The sequence below is a fragment of the Trichechus manatus genome, unplaced genomic scaffold (assembly GCF_000243295.1).
Source record: "Trichechus manatus latirostris isolate Lorelei unplaced genomic scaffold, TriManLat1.0 scaffold00119, whole genome shotgun sequence".
Taxonomy (NCBI): Eukaryota; Metazoa; Chordata; class Mammalia; order Sirenia; family Trichechidae; genus Trichechus; species Trichechus manatus.
The window spans coordinates 1,492,785-1,510,029 of NW_004444055.1; the positions used below are offsets into that span (position 1 = coordinate 1,492,785).

A 17,245-nucleotide genomic window follows, 5' to 3' on the forward strand; every position below is an offset into this window, starting at 1 on the left:
AATGGAACAGAATTGAGAACCCAGATGTAAATCCATTCACCTATGGTCACCTGATCTTCAACAAGGGCCCAAAGTCCATCAAATGGGGAACAGACAGTCTTTTTAACAAATGGTGCTGGCAAAACTGGATATCCATCTGCAAAAAAATGAAACAGGACCCATACCTCACGCCATACATAAAAACTAATTCAAAATGGATCAAAAACCTAAATATAAAGCCAGAAACTATAAAGTTCATAGAAGAAAAAACAGGATCAATGCTAGAGGCCCTAATACATGGCATTAACAGGATACAAGCCATAACCAATAACTCACGAACTCCAGAAGATAAGTTAGATAACTGGGATCTTCTAAAAATTAAACACTTATGCTCATCAAAAGACTTCACCAAAAGAGTAAAAAGAGAACCTACAGACTGGGAAACAATTTTTGGACATTACAAGTCAGACAAAGGTCTAATCTCTAAAATCTACAAGAAAATCTGACACCTCTATAACAAAAAGACAAACAATCCAACTAAAGAATGGACAAAGGAAATAAACAGACACTTCACCAAAGAAGACACTCAAATGGCCAACAGACATGAGGAAATGCTCGCAATCACTAGCCGTTAGAGAAATGCAAATTAAAACCACAATGAGATACCATCTTACCCCGGCACTACTGGCAGGAATCAAAAAAAAAAAAAACAAAAAAACAAAAAACAAAACAAAACTAGAAATAACAAACGTTAGAGAGACTGTGGGGAGATTGGAACTCTTATGCACTGCTGGTGGGAATGCAAAATGATACAACCATTTTGGAAAATGATATGGCGCTTCCTTAGAAAGTTAGAAATACCATATGATCCAGCAATCCCACTCCTAGGAATATATCCTAGAGAAAGAAGAGCTGTCACTCGAATAGACATATGCACACCCATGTTCACTGCAGCATTGTTCACAATAGCAAAAAGATGGAAACCAACCTAGAGGCCCATCAACAGATGAATGGATAAACAAACTATGGTATGTACACACAATGGAGTATTATACAACGATAAAGAACAATGATGAATCTGTGAAGCATCTCATAGCATGGATGAAACCGGAGTGAAATAAGTCAATCACAAAAGTTCAAATATTCTATGAGACCACTACTGTAAAAACTCATGAAAAGTTTACACACACAAAAAAACAATCTTTGTTGGTTACGAGGGATGGAAGGGGTGGGAAGGGAATACTAAATAGACAATATTTAGTAACTTTGGTGAAGGGTAAGACAGTACACAATACTGGGGAAATGAGCACAACTTGTACACGGAAAGGTCATGGAAGCTCCACAGGCACATCCAAACTCCCTAGGGTACTGAATTCCTGGGTGGAGGGCTGTGGGGACCATGGTCTCGGGGAACATCTAGCTCAATTTGCATAACAGAGTTTATAAAGAAAATGTTCTACATTCTACCTTGGTGAGTAGTGTCTGGGGTCTTAAAAGCCTGTGAGTGGTCATTTAAGATACTCCACTGGTCTCACCCCTTCGGGAGCAAGGAAGTATGAAGAAAACAAGATACAAGGGAAAGATTAGTCCAAAGGACTAATGGACCACAACTACCACAGACTCCATCAGACTGAGTCCAGCACAACTAGACGGTGCACGGCTATCACCACTGACTACTCTGACAGGGATCACAACAGAGGGTCTCAGACAGGGCTGGTGAAAAATGTAGAATGAAATTCTAACTCACAAAAAAAGACCAGATTTACTGGCCTGACAGAGACTGGAGAAACCCCGAGAGTATGGCCCCCGGATACCCTTTTAGCTCAGTAATGAAGTCACTCCTGAGGTTCACCCTTCAGCCAAAGATCAGACAGCCCCATAAAACAAAATGAGACTAATGGGGCACAAGAGTCCAGGGACAAGGACTAGAAGGCCAGAGGGGACTAGAAGGCAGGAGGGGACTAGAAGGCAGGAGGGGACTAGAAGGCAGGAGGGGACAGGAAACCTGGTAATAGGGAACCCACGGTAGTGAACCGACAGTGTTGACATGTTGTGGAGTTGTTAACCATTGTCATAAAACAGTATGTGTCCTGTTTAATGAGAAACTATTTGTTCTGTAAACCTTCATGTAAAGTACAATTAAAAAATCAATAAAAATCAGAACAGAAAAATACAAAAAAAAAAAAAAATCTTCATTAGCTTCACTTTTCACCTTAGTGGTTGGTGCGTAAATTTGAATACTCTTATTAAATGGTCTTCCTTGTAGGCGTATGGATATTATCCTATCACTGATGCCATTTTGCTTCAATTTGTCATTCTCTGTGTAATACACCATATGACTGTCTGATTCAAAATGGCCAACACAAGTCCATTTCAACTCACTAATGCCTAGGATATTGATGTTTATGCATTCCATTTCATTTTTGACAACTTCCAATTTTCCTAGATTCATACTTTGTACATTCCACATTACAATTATTAATGGATGTTTGCAGATGTTTCTTCTTATTTTCAGGCATGCCACATCAGGAAATGAAGGTCTCAAAAGCTTGACTCCATCCACGTCATTAAGGTCGACTCTACTTTCAGGAGGCAGCTCTTCCTCACCCAGTCGTATTCTGAGTGCCTTCCAACCTGAGGGGCTCATCTTCCAACACTATATCAGACAATGTTCTGCTGGTATTCATAAGGCTTTCACTGTCAATTTTTTTTCCCAAGTAGACTGCCAGGTCCTTCTTCCTAGTCTGTCTTAGTCTGGAAGCTCAGCTGAAACCTGTCCACCAAGGGTGACCTTGCTGGTATTTGAAATACTAGTGGCAAAGTTTCCAGCATCACAGAAACATGCAAGCCACCACAGTATGACAAATTGACGGACAGGTCGTGGACATCAAAAATATTTAATGAAATTGTGCAGAAAGAAATTTCCCTTACAATTATGTATAATGTGTCGTGCAGAAGCAAAAGAAAAGCAGCCAATGTATAGAGGAGATGAGAGATTAAGAATTATGTACCACTAGATTAATGGGAAGGCAAACAGTTACATGTGATTTCACTTTAGTTTTCTAACCAATTATTTATCAATTAACTAAAAGAAACGTGTATACATTGAAAATTTAAAGTAAAGCACTTTATATTCTTTATAAAAATCTAAATGTTTCATAAGCATCTACATCTTCAGAGAATATCAGGAGTGGTTACACTTTGCTGGGGTTGTGCAGCTCTTTTCCAAATTGTAAAAAGAATTTATCTATATGGGACTTCATTAGCCTAATTCCAAACCAATTTTTACAGCAAACAAGTTTTTTGTTTTGTTGTGAATTTTTTGTTTGTTTGCTTGCTTTATTTTTATAAAGCATTAAGTATATAACTCCAAGTAACAGTGGATTCTTCCTTTTAATGCTTATATATTGGGTTGAACCATCTGAAATTAGACCCTTTTTGCCTATAAAACAGCAATTTCATATGATTCAATTTAATATTATTCCCTATGTGGATAATAATTGTACTCTTTAACCTTATTCTGTTTTGCAGAACAACTATAAACTTGCCATATATTGACACAGAACTGTCCCCTGGAAATTCCACACACACCATATTCCCTGAGTTAGGGTCCCACAACATAAACAAGTTGACTCTGGCACCTCTGGATTACCACCAGGGACAGACACACTGCTGTCACTTGTTAAGGGGCAGTTATGCCCACTTCCACATCACACTGTCTGTAGAGACTATCTGGATTCCTCAGGTCACGAGGCTTTGCAAAGCTTGAAGAGTACTGGCAAAGTGAGTCTCAAAGGATGGGCCAAAGATTTTTTATAACTCTGGTATCTTCTAAGCCAGGAACACCCAATTTTAGTCTACAGGCCACTTCACAAGGAGGTAGAACATCCTATATACCACCTATTTTTTTGTTCCCTTCTCACTGTTGGAGCCCTGGTGGTGCAGTGGTTAAAGCATTCAACTGTAACCAAATGGTCAGCAGTTCGAATCCCCCAATCACTCCTTGGAAACCCTATGGGGCAGATCTACGCTGTCCTACAGGGTCACTATAAGTCGGAATCAACTTGATGGCCACGAGTTTTGTTTTGCTTGGTTTCTCACTGTAGGAGGGAAAACCCAACTAAGCTTAATTGTCAGTTTCAACAGCATGCCTTTTGAGTCATTCATTCAACATAATATACTGAGCACCTACTATAAGCCAGGGCATTGTGGCAAGAATTAGATGGTCTAGTTAATTTTTAACTCTATTAGTAAGTTATTAATGCAGAAATGCTGGCACGGTTATTTTATACACATAAACACTCTAAGAGAGAAGACCACAGACCAGCTTGAGGTTCCAGTTTGTCCAACGATTCCTAGACTTGCTTTGACAATAACCCGCTTTGTTGCCCTCCAGCTGATTTCTTGTCACTGCAATTTCTTATGAGAGATTTAAGAATCCTCTTTGCTGTGGGATCAATACTGAAAGGACCCTTTAGTAATTAGAGTCCTTTCTGGTAATTAGAGAGTCTGTAATGTTGTAATAACAGGGTTTTGTGTTGTTTTGGTTTTTATTTTGCCACACATTAACAATTTACCCAAAACATTTAACTAAACTGACACCACGCCAGCAATGTTGTCAAAGACCATGCCATTCCTCTCATCTGTTTTTATGACTAGTTTTGCACTAACTACAGATAAGTTTAGCACCTTTGAAAGGCAATAAACGAAACAGGAAATCTGTTCTGTGACCACAAGTAGAATGTTACCTGGAGTGGCACCTTAACAGGTGATGAGACAGTGAATATAGATTAGACCAAGCTTCAAGATCTTAAAGGTAAAGGCTTTTTTTGGCACCTGATGCAGCACCCCCTGTAGCTGTTTAGATACACTGTAAATATGTTTTGTTTTTTTTTTACAAGGTTCTTTCTATGCTAAAATGTTAGGCTATTTAACCCACATTTTATCCCTTTCCCCACACACCTTTTAAGAAAAATGGATTGTGCCAAATAATTAAATACTACATAAATGTCAAAGCAAACTTACTGTGGTAGAATCAAAAGAAAGAACGTCCACAACCGGGGGATTAGAAGTCTGCAAATCGATTACCTCTAGCTTTGGATTAATCTGTATATTAGTGAAAAAAAAAGTTAATATTAGAGTTTTATACCGTAAGAAACTAGATGCTATTTGTAAAAAACTAAGAGTATTTCATAATGTGTTCTGTAATTAAAATATATTGGTATATTTACGAACATGGATACAAAAATTTTAACCAAAATACTAATCAGCCTCCCAAATCTATCAATGCATATGAAAAGATCACCACAAGCTGAATTTATTACACAAATAAAAGTTTGCTTTCATATTAGAAAACCAATGTGATTCACCAACAAAGAGATTTTAAAAATAAAATGACCAACCTGAAAAGATGCAGAAAAAAATTCCAGCCAGTTCATTAAGACAAGAAAAGGAAATAAAAGGTATTAAGGTGTAAAAATTGGAAAGGCAGAAATACAATTCTCATTCATATATAATATGATTATCTATGGAGAAATTGTAAAAGAATCTATCATTAAATCATTAGAACAAATAAGAGTTTAACAAGATTGCTAGATACAAAATTGATATACAAAAATCAATTGCATTTCTGCACTCCAGCACAGTTAGAAAATGTAATTTTTAAAATGACACTATTTACAATATCATAAAAATTTTAAACACATCACAATAAATATACAAAGATGTGTAAGATCCTTATGGAGAAAATAATAAAGCTCATGTCAATATATTAAAGGCTGAATAAATAGAAAGCTACACCATAAAGAGTTCAGAAAGAGCCCTGTATATATAGAAAATATATATGAGATTAAAATGGCATCACTCATCAATAGAGGACAGGTGATAGGAAGTTGATAAAACTGATTCACTATATGGATCTCTTCCTAATACTACATTCAGAGGTGGACAGCAGACAAATGAAAAAACTAAATGTTATATTAAAACTATAAAGTTAACAGAAGAAAATGCATATCTTTGGAACCCAGAGTTGAAAAGGACATCTTAAACAAAAACTTCAAAAGCAAAATATAAGGCATTAGAAAAAGTACATCTGATTATACCAAAATTAAGGAGTTCTGTTTAACAATGGATGTCACAAAGTTAATAATCAGATAATGGAATGGGAGGAGATATTATGATATCTAAAACTGGAAAAAGAGAAATACCTAAAATATATTTAAAAACATAAAAATCAATATGAAAAGGACAGTAACCCCAATGAAAAAAAAAGTTCTGAAAGAGAAATCCTAAAAGCTAACCAGCATATAAAAAGACGTTCAGAAACACTGCTAATGAGAAAAAAGAAAATTAAAGCAAAATATCAATTAATACCTATTAAACTACAAAAACGAGAAAGCTCAGTGATGTTAATATTGCTTATAGCAGCCTTGTTTGTAATGGCCAAAAAAAACCAAAAGCAAAAACTGAAAATACTTCAAATGTCTATCAACAGTAGAATGGATACATAAATTATGGGAATTAGTATTGTGGTTAAGTTCACTGACTTACTATACAGCAGGGACAATGAATGAAACACACGTATGTACAACATGAATCTCAAGATTTTAATGTTAAATGAAAAAGCCAGTTATAGAAAAATATATTCAGTATGATTCTATTTATATAAAGATCAAAACTATTCAAAAGTAAACAATATCTGACTTAAAGATTCAAGCATATGTAGAAAAATTATCAAGAAAAGCAAAGGAATGATTAACTAGTGGGTTGACTACTTCTGAGGAAAGTTATTTCAGAATTCAAAAAGACCAAAAATTAACCCAAACCACACCACCACCACCACCACCACCAAATATTTATTAAACATTATGGATTCAAAGAAATAAACGACAATTGTGGCTATCATACTTGTTTGTCTCTCAAACAAAAAAATAATCACAATGAAAGAAAAGGCAAAAGACAGCAGAGCTTTGTATCCCATGAATGATACCAGCAATAAGTGTACTGAAGAACATCAAAGAAGAAGCTGTTGATTAAGCATTTAGATAGTGAGAATGGCTACCTATGGTAGAAACAGGGCTTTAAGATGGCTCTTTAAAAAAAAAAAAAAGTTTAAAAAATGAAAACAGAGAGACTGAGGTGAGTTAAAGAGCATTCCTGAGCACAGGCAGAAGCTGACATGACGCTTTTGCAACAATAAGAGACAATTAAAGAGCTGGCATGGGTCAAATTGTGAAGGGTGAAGGAATTTGGGAAGGTATGGAAAAACTGTAGGCGAAAGAAAATGGGTTTTAAAAAAGAGTCATTTGACCCAGACATGTAGAGTCTCAAGAATACACAAAGGATAACAGTAAGGCCACTACAGCAATAGTCCAGGAGGGTGGTGAAAGCGCTGAGCCAGTGGTTAAGAAGGGTGGAAAAAATTTAAAAATACTTATCATGTTTGATGGTTATAGCTGTAATTTTAGAAATAGTAAGATCATTTTATAATTATCCAGCACATTGTGTTAGAGGCAGAGGATGTACACACCCAGTAATCACCATGTTAAAGTAAAGAAGGGATAAGCCATGTCAGGGTGACAGAGAGTAGACTATCAACTCAGCTGGCCAACAACACTTTTAGGTCTTTCTGGTCGATCCACAGAGGGGAAAACGAACATTGCCTGCTTCTTTTGGCTCTGGCTGAGTCCAGAGTTGAAGCAAAGAAACCTGAAGATGACTCACTTTCCTTTCAGTCTTCGGCTTGGCGTCCCAAGAGGCTTGTTTGCAGAAAATTTATTCTCTTTTATCTACTGCCACCTAGTGTAGATATGAAATGGTTTACTCGTGAAAATGCAATTTGGTTTCACCATCTGAATTTGGAACTGCCCAAGAAGTCTAAATGATATGGAAATAGCATCTCTCATAGAAAAATCCTTGAACTACAAATTGGGAAACTCTTTCTGTGCCTAACAGTATTTTACTGCATTGTGTCACAAGTTGCTGCTACATATATTAAGTGGAGCAGGACATTCTTACTAGTAAAATTTTACAGTTCTCTCCATAGGAAAAAATATACTAAGGAGGTATCATGGATTGAATTGTATCCCCCAAAAATATCTGTCAGCTTGGCTGGGTCATGATTCCCAGTATTGTATAATTGTGTACCATTTTGTAATCTGATGTGATTTCCTTATGTGTTGTAAATTCAATCACTATGATCTAATAAGATGGATTAGCGGCAGTTATACTGATGAGGTATACAAGATTGGATAGTGTCTTAAGCCAATTTCTTTTGAGCTATAAAAGAGAGAAGCGAGCAGAGACACATGGGAACCTCATACCACCAAGAAAGCAATGCCGGGAGCAGAGTGCGTCTTTTGGACCTGAGGTTCCTGCACAGAGAAGCTCCCAGACCAAGGGAAGATTGATGACACGGATCTTCCTCCAGAGCTGACGGAGAAAGCATTCCCCTGGAGCTGACACCCTAAATTTGGACTTGTAGTCTGCTGGACTGTGAGAGAATAAACTTCTCTTTGTTAAAACCATCCACTTGTGGTATTTCTGTTATAGCAGCACTAGATGACTAAGACAGGAGGTGACACTTGTAATTAAGTTATTTGCTGTCTAAACTCCAGGAATACTAATGTACCATCATGGGAAGAACCCTTCAATAGCGTTCCCTTAAAATGGAGTAGGGTACCTTATGAGAAGGAGCCTTGGTGGCCCAGTGGTTAAGTGTTTGGCCGCTAATCAAAGGGTTGGTAGTTTGAACCCACCATAAAATATTATTATACAAATTTTGGTATTTGTATAAGAAAAATTTCCTTCCTGCTGACTATCATATAGAATTTCATACACAATTTATAAATTAAGGTAATCTCAAATGGCCATTATAAAACAAAAAACACTCAGAAAAAAAGTTTATTAATAAATTCTTTTAATTCACTAGCCATAATCCCTTTCTAAACTATTCTGCAATTCTTCTGCAACTCAATATTCTACAATAGCTATTTTGATGCCTCACTGTCAGTGTCAACAATCAACATCTCTAAGAATGACTATTTTTTTCCCATCGAAATATGTAAAAGGAGAAAAGTAATGCAGGAAAAGAGTCTCATACTCGCATACTCAAGGAGGAAGGGCTGGTTTTGCTAGGAAATGGGACTGTGCAGTTCAGCTCCTGAGAGTCAGAAGAAGATAAAGTCAGCATGAGCTAGTGACATGACGCAGCACAACCTGGGCAGGTTTACATACCTCCTTTAAACCTTAGGCTTCTTTCCACAAAATGAAAAAAAGAGTTATCTTTCTTTCTTTTTTTTTAATTAAGAAAGGCTGCCTAGGCCAAGAGCACTACAAAGGACATGTAGTTACATCAGTTGAAAAGTCACAGGAGGGGTTTGTTTCACACAACTAGTGTAAGAACCTACACTAGGGTTTTACGCTTCACGCTTTACTTCATGTGGCCTTCCTTCTCTCTTTTATTCTAAAAGCACCTATCACTCTGTCTGTGTCTACTTAGGAGTAAGTAATTTATATATATAGTCAGGTAGTATCCGAAGTCTAATGCTTTGCAGGATGCTACACCTTCAAGCAGCTGGAGCACTTAAAGCTGGCAAATGGGTGGCTTCTGAAAAAGGTCAAAGGATTTCACCCAGTGGATTGCTGTTGTTGTTAGGTGCCGTCAGGTCAGTTTTGACTCATAGCGACCCTATGTACAACAGAATGAAACGTTGCCAGGTCCTGTGCCATCCTCACAATCTTTGTTATGTTTGAGCCCATTGTTGTAGTCATCGTTTCAATCCATCTTGTTGAGGATCTTCCTCTTTTTAGCTGACCCTCTACTTTAACTAGCATGATGTTCTTTTGCAGCAACTGGTCCCTCCTGATAACATGCCCAAAGTAAGTGAGATGAAGTCTTGCCATCCTCCCTTCTAAAGAGCATGCTGGCTGTACTCTTCCAAGCCAGATTTGTTCGTTCTTCTGGCAGCCCACGATATTCAATATTATTTGCCAATGCTGTAATTCAAAGGCATCAATTCTTCTTCAGTCTTCCTCATTCATTGTGCAGCTTTCACACACATATGAGGTGAATGAAAATACCATGGCATGGGTCAGGCACACTTTAATCCTACTCGAAGTGACATCTTTGCTTTTTAACACTTTAAAGAGGTCTTTTGCAGATTAGCCCAATGCAATACTCATTTGATTTCTTGGCTCTTGCTTTTCATGTGGATCCAAGTAAAATGGAATTCTTAAAAACGTCAATATTTTCTCCATTTATCATGATGTTGCCTATGAGTCCAGTTGTGATGATTTTTGTTTTCTATATGCTGAGGTATAATTCACACTGAAGGCTGTAGCCTTTGATTTACATCAGTAAGTGCTTCAAGTCCTCCTCACTTTCAGCAAGCAAGGTTGTGTCATCTGCATACTGCAGGCTGTTAATGAGTCTTCCTCCAAACCTGACGCTGTGTTCTTCAAATAGTCTAGGTTCTCAGTTTATTTGTTCAGCATACAGATGGAATCAGTATGGTGAAAGGACATAACTGTGACAAACACCTTTTCTGATTTTAAACCATGCAGTATTCCCTTGTTCTATCTGAACAACTGACACAATTTCAATGAGCTGCAAAAAAATACAAATAAATGCAATAAAATGCAAATCATAAGAGTGTCACCATAATTAAAACTCCCTTCACGTCTTTCAGTTTGTGGTACTGTGGTGGCTTGAGTGTTGCTGTGATGCTGGAAGCTATGCTACCAGTATTTCAAATACCAGCAGGGTCAGCATAGTGGACAGGTTCCAGCTGAGCCTCCAGACTAAGACAGATTAGGAAGAAGAACCTGGCAGTCTACTTCTGAAGAAATTAGTCAGTGAAAACCTTATGAATAGCAGCAGAACATTGATATAGTGCCAGAAGATGAGCCCCTCAGTTTGGAAGACACTCAAAATAGGGCCTGGGAAGAGCTACCTCTAGAGTCAACCTTAATGGGGTAGATGATGGAGTCAAGAATTCAGGACCTTCATTTGCTGATGTGGCCCAAATCAAAATGAGAAGAAACAGCTGCAAACATCCATTAATAATCAGAACATGGAATGTACAAAGTATGAATCTAAGAAAATTAGAAATCGTCAAAATGAAATGGAATGCCAAAACACCAATATCCTAGGCACTAGTGAGCTGAAATGGACTGGTGTTGGCCATTTTGAATCAGAAAATCATATGGTCTACTATCCTGGGAAAGACAAACTGAAGTAGAATGGTGTTGCATTTGTAGTCGAAAAGAACATTTCAAGATCCATCCTGAAGTACAACACTGTCAGTGGTAGCACAATATACATATCCCTACAAGGATGACAATTAATATGACTATTATACAACTTTATGTACCAACCACTAAGCCCAAAGATGAAGAAACTGAAGATTTTTTACAAACTTCTGCAGTCTGAAATTAATCAAACATGCAATCAGGATGCACTGATAATTACTGGCGATCGGAATGTGAAAGCCGGAAACAAAGAATAAGAAACAGTAGTTTGAAACTATGGCCTTGGTGATAGAAATAATGCTGGATATCGCATGACAGAGTTTCACAAGACCAATGAGTTCTTCATTGCAAATAACTTTTTTCAACAATATAAATGGCGACAATACACGTGGACCTCTCCAGATGGAATACACAGGAATCAAATTGGCTACTTCTGTGGAAAGAGATGATTGAAAAACTCAGTATCATCAGTCAGAAAAGGCTAGGGGCTGACTTCAGAACAGACCATCAATTGCTCATATGCAAGTTCAAGCTGAAACTAAAGAAAATTAGAACAAGTCCACAAGAGCCAGAATAAGATCTTGGGGGTATCCCAACTGAATTTAGAGACCATCTCAAGAATAGATTTGATGCATTGAACACTAATGACGGAGGACCAGATAAGTTGTGGAATGACATCAAGGATATCATACATGAAGAAAACAAGAGGTCATTAACAAGACAGGAAAGAAAGACCAAAATGGATGTCAGAAGAGACTTTGAAATTTGCCCTTGAACGTAGAGTAGCTAAAACAAAAGGAAGAAATAATGAAGCAAAAGAGCTGAACAGAAAATTTCAAAGGGTGGCTCGAGAAGACAAAGTAAAGTATTATAATGACAAGTGCAAAGAGCTGGAGATAGAAAACCAAAAGGGAAGAATATGCTCGGCATTTGTCAAGCTGAAAGAAGTGAAGAAAAGATTAAAGTCTCAAGTTGCAATAGTGAAGTATTCTACACGGAAAATATTAAATGACGCAGGAAGCATCAAAAGAAGATGGAAGGAATACACGGGGTTACTGTACCAAAAAGAATTGGTCGATGTTCGATCATTTCAGTAGGTAGCAGATGATCAAGAACCAACAGTACTGAAGGAAGAAGTCCAAGCAGCACTGAAGTCACTGACGAAAAACAACACCAACTGAGATGTTTCAACAAACAGATGCAGCACTGGAAGTGCTCACTTATCTATGCGAAGAACTTTGGAAGACAGCTACCTGGCCAACCGACTGCAAGAGATCTACATTTGTGCCCATTCCAAAGAAAGGTGATCCAACAATATGGAAATTATCGAACAATATCATTAATATGACACCCAAGTAAAATTTTGCTGAAGATCATTCAAAAGTGGTTGCAGCAGTACATCAACAGGGAACTGCCAGATGTTCAAGCCAGATTAAGAAGAGGACGTGGAACGAGGGTTTTCATTGCTGATGTCAGATGGATCTTGGCTGAGAGCAGACAATACCAGAAAGACGTTTGTTGTTGTTGTTAGGTGCTGTCCAGTCGATTCCCACTCATAGCAACCCTATGCACAACAGAATGAAACACTGCCCGGTCCTGCGCTATCCTCACAATCTTTGCTATGCTTGAGCCCACTGCTGCAGCCATTGTGTCAATCCATCTTGTTGAGGGTCTTCCACTCTTTCGCTCACCCTCTTCTTTACCAAGCATGATGTCCTTCTCCAGGGACTGGTCTCTCCTGATAACATATTCAAAATATGTGAGAAGAAGCCTCACCATCCTTGCCTCTAAGAAGCATTCTGGCTGTAGCTCTTCCAATACAGTTTTGTTCATTCTTTTGGCAGTCCATAGTATATTTGATATTCTTCACTAACACCATAATTCAAAGGTGTCAATTCTTCTGTCTTCCTTATTCATTGTTCAGCTTTCACATGCGTATGAGGACATTGAAAACACCATGGCTTGGGTCAGGCCCACCTTAGTCCTTAAAGTGACATCTTTGCTTTTTAACACTTTAAAGAGATCTTTTGCAGCAGATTTGCCCAATGTAATGCATTGTTTAATTTCTTGACTGCTGCTTCCAAAGGTGTTGATTGTCAACCCAAGTAAAATGAAATCTTTGACAACTTCAATCTTTTCTTTATTTATCATGATGTCGTTTATTGGTCCACTTGTGAGGATTTTTGTTTTCTTTATGCTGAGGTACAATCCATACTGAAGACTGTAGTCTTTGATCTTCATCAAGAAGTGCTTCAAGTCTTCACTTTCAGCAAGCAAGGTTGTGTCATCTGCATATTACAGGTTTTTAATGAGTCTTCCTCCAATGCTGATGCCTCCTTCTTCTTCATATAGGTCAGCCTCTCAGATTATTTGCTCAGCATACAGATTAAGAATGATGAAAGGATACCATCCTGACGCACACCATTCCTGATTTTAAACCAGGCAAGTACCCCCTTGTTCTGTCCAAACAACTGCCTCTTGGTCTATGCACAGGACTCCCATGAGCCCAACTGAGTGTTCTGGAATTCCCATTCTTCACAATGTTATCTATAATTTATCATGATCCACACAGTCAAATGCTTTTGCATAGTCAATGAAAGACAAGTAAACATCTTTCGGTATTCTCTGCTTTCAGCCATGATCCATCTGACATCAGCAATGACATGATCCCTTGTTCTATGTTCTCTTCTGAATCCGGTTTGAACTTCTGGCAGTTCCCTGCTGATGTGCTGCTGCAACCACTTTTGAACTGTCGTCAGCAAAATTTTACTTGGGTGTCATATTAATGATATTGTTCGATAATCTCCACATTCTGTTTGATCACCTCTCTTTGGAATGAGCATAAATATGGATCTCTTCCAGTCAGTTGGCCAGGTAGCTGTCTTCCAAATTTCTTGCGCTGATGAGTGAGCATCTCCAGCGCTGCATCCGTTTGCTAAAACACATCAGTTGGTATTCTGTCAATTCCTGGAGCCTTGTTTTTCGCCAATGTCTTCAGTGCACCTTTGACTTCTTTCTTCAGTACCATTGGTTCTTGATCATATGCTACCTCCTGAAACAACTGAGTGTTGACCAATTCTTTTTGGTACGGTGACTCTGTATTCCTTCCATCTACTTTTGATGCTTCCTGCGCCATTCAGTATTTTGTCCATAGAATCCTTAAATATTGCAACTAGAGGACTGAATTTGTTCTTCACTTCTTTCAGTTTAAGAAACGCTGAGCATTTCTAACTCCATACCTTTGCACGTCATTATAATACTTTACTTTGTCTTCTGGAGCTGCCCTTTTAAATCTTCTGTTCAGCTTGTTTACTTCCTATTTTCTTCCTTTTGCTTTAGCTACTCTAATTCAAGAGCAAGTTTCAGAGTCTCTTCTGACATCCACCTTGGTCTTTTCTTTCTTTCCTGTCTTTTTAATGACTTCTTGCTTTCTTCATGTATGATGTCCTTGATGTCATCCCACAACTCGTCTGGGTCTTTGGTCATTAGTGTTCAATGCATCAGATCAATTCTTGACACGATCTCTAAATTCAAGTGGGATATATTCAAGGTCATACTTTGGCTCTCATGGACTTGTTCTAATTTTCTTCAGCTTCAGTTTGAAGTTGCATAGGAGCAACTGACAGTCTGTTCCACAGTCGGACCCTGGCATTGTTCTGATGGATGATATTGAGCTTGTCCATCGTCTCTTTACAAAGATGTAGTCAATTTCATTCCTGTGTATTCCATCTGGTGAGTTTCACATGTATTGTTGCCATTTATGTTGTTGAAAAAAGTATGTGCAATGAAGAAGTCATTGGTCATTGCCACATCGGCAAAAGATTGTCCCAAAAGCTTGACTCCATCCACGTCATTAAGATCGATTCTACTTTTAGGAGGCAGCTCTTCCCCAGCTGTCTTCTGAGTGCCTTCCAACCTGAGGTGCTCATCTTCCAGCACTATATCAGACAGCGTTCTGCTCCGACTCATAAGGTTTTCACTAGCTAATTTTTTTTCAGACATAGACTGCCAGGTCCTTCTTCCTAGTTTGCCTTAGTCTGGAAGCTCAGCTGGAACCTGTCCACCATGGGTGACCCTGCTGGTACTGTATACTGATGGCATAGCTTCCAGCATCACAGCAACACGCAAGCTCCCTCAGTATGACAGACTAACAGATGCGTGGGGGAGAAAGATTTTTACCTGTGTTTTATTGACTATGCAAAGGTATTTGACTGTGTGGAACATAACAAATTATGGATAACACTGCCAAGAATGGGAATTCCAGAACACTTAATTGTGCTCATGAGGAACTTGTACATAGATCAAGAGGCAGTCGTTCAAACAGAACAAGAGGATACTGCCTGTTTTAAAGTCAGGAAAGGTGTCCATCGGGGTAATATCCTTTCATCATACTTATTCTATCTGTATTCTGAGCAAATAATCCGAGAAGCTGGACTATATGAAGAAGAACGGGGCATCAGGATTGGAGGAAGACTCATTAACAACCCATGTTATGCAAATGGTACAACCTTGCTTGCTGAAAGTGAAGAGGACTTGAAGCACTTCCTGATGAACATCAAAGACTACAGCCTTCAGTATGGATCGCACCTCAATACACAGAAAACAAAAATCCTCACAAGTGGACCAATAAGCAATATCATGATAAATGGAGAAAAGATGAAGTTTTCAAGGATTTCATTTTACTTGGATCCACAATCAACACCCTTGGAAGCAGCAGTCAAGAAATTAAATGACACATTGCACTGGGAAAATATGCTGCAAAAGACCTCTTTAAAGTGTTAAAAAGCAAAGATGTCACTTCAAAGACTAAGGTACACCTGACCCAAGCCACGGTGTTTTCAATCACCTCATATGCATGCGAAAGCTGGACAATGAATAAGGAAGATCAGAGAATTGGTGTCACTGAAAAATGGTGTTGGCAAAGAATATTAAATGTAATATGGACTGCCAGAAGAATAAACAAATCTGTCTTGGAAGAAGTACGCCAGAGTGCCCCTTAAAAGCAAGGATGGCGAGACTTTGTCTCACGTACTCTGGACATGTTATCAGAAGGGACCAGTCCCTAGAGAAGGACATCATGCTTGGTAAAATACAGGGTCAGCGAAAAAGAGGAAGACCCTCGACGAGATGGACTGACAGAGTGGCTGCAACAATGGGCTCAAGCATAATGATGATTGTGAGCACGGCTCAGGACCTGGCAGTGTTTCATTCTGTTTTACACAGTGTGGCTCCAAGCTGCAACCAACTCAACAGCACCTAGCAACAACAACAATTCAAATTCAGAAATAATACACTGATGTTTAATGCAAAAATAAAAGTTAGAGAAATTAATTACATTTTATAGATACTGTTTCCTCCATTTTTTAAGAAATAATATTTTATTTCATTTTTGGTAAAAGTTTGCACAGCAAATAGGGTCCCATTTAACAATTACTACACAAATTGTTCAGTGACACTGGTTACACTTTTCTCAATGTGTCAAGATTCTCATTAATTCTATTCTGGATGTTTCATTTCCAGTAAACTGGCTTCCCTGTCCCCTTACCCTTTCATATTTGCTTTAAAGTAACTGTTGACCAGTTGGTTCCATATAGATTATTTTTTGAAGGTATGCAGTACTGCATCCTCCATTCTATGAGCCAATCTGTTATTTACCAAGGAGGTGATCTCAAGGGGTAGCCCATGGAGTATTCAGGGTGATACTTCAGGAAGTGCTCCAGTCTCAACTGGTCCAGCAAGTCTGGACTTTTTTTTTCTTTTTTTTTATATTTTATTGTACTTCAGGTGAAGGCTTACACAACAAATAGTTTCTCATGAAACAGTAGTACACATGTTATTTTATGACATTGGTTAATAACCCCACAACATATTAACCCTCTAACTTCTCAACCTTTTTTTTTTTTTTGGTGAAAATACACATAGCCAAAGATACACCGTTTCAAAAATTTCTACATGCACGGTTCAGTGACACTGACTACGCTCTTCCAATTGTGCTGTTATTCTCACTTAAGATGAA

At 38.1% G+C, this 17,245-nt stretch overlaps 1 protein-coding gene across 1 annotated transcript in view; it reads right to left on the minus strand.

Moving 5' to 3' along the window:
• The window catches only part of POC1B (POC1 centriolar protein B), a 141,051-nt gene that overhangs the window by 49,144 nt on the left and 74,662 nt on the right, over positions 1 to 17,245 (minus strand). The window contains exon 10 of the mRNA XM_004384192.2: positions 5,005 to 5,085. Within this exon, the coding sequence (XP_004384249.1) occupies positions 5,005 to 5,085 (81 nt within the window). The remainder of the gene's footprint in view (positions 1 to 5,004; positions 5,086 to 17,245) is intronic.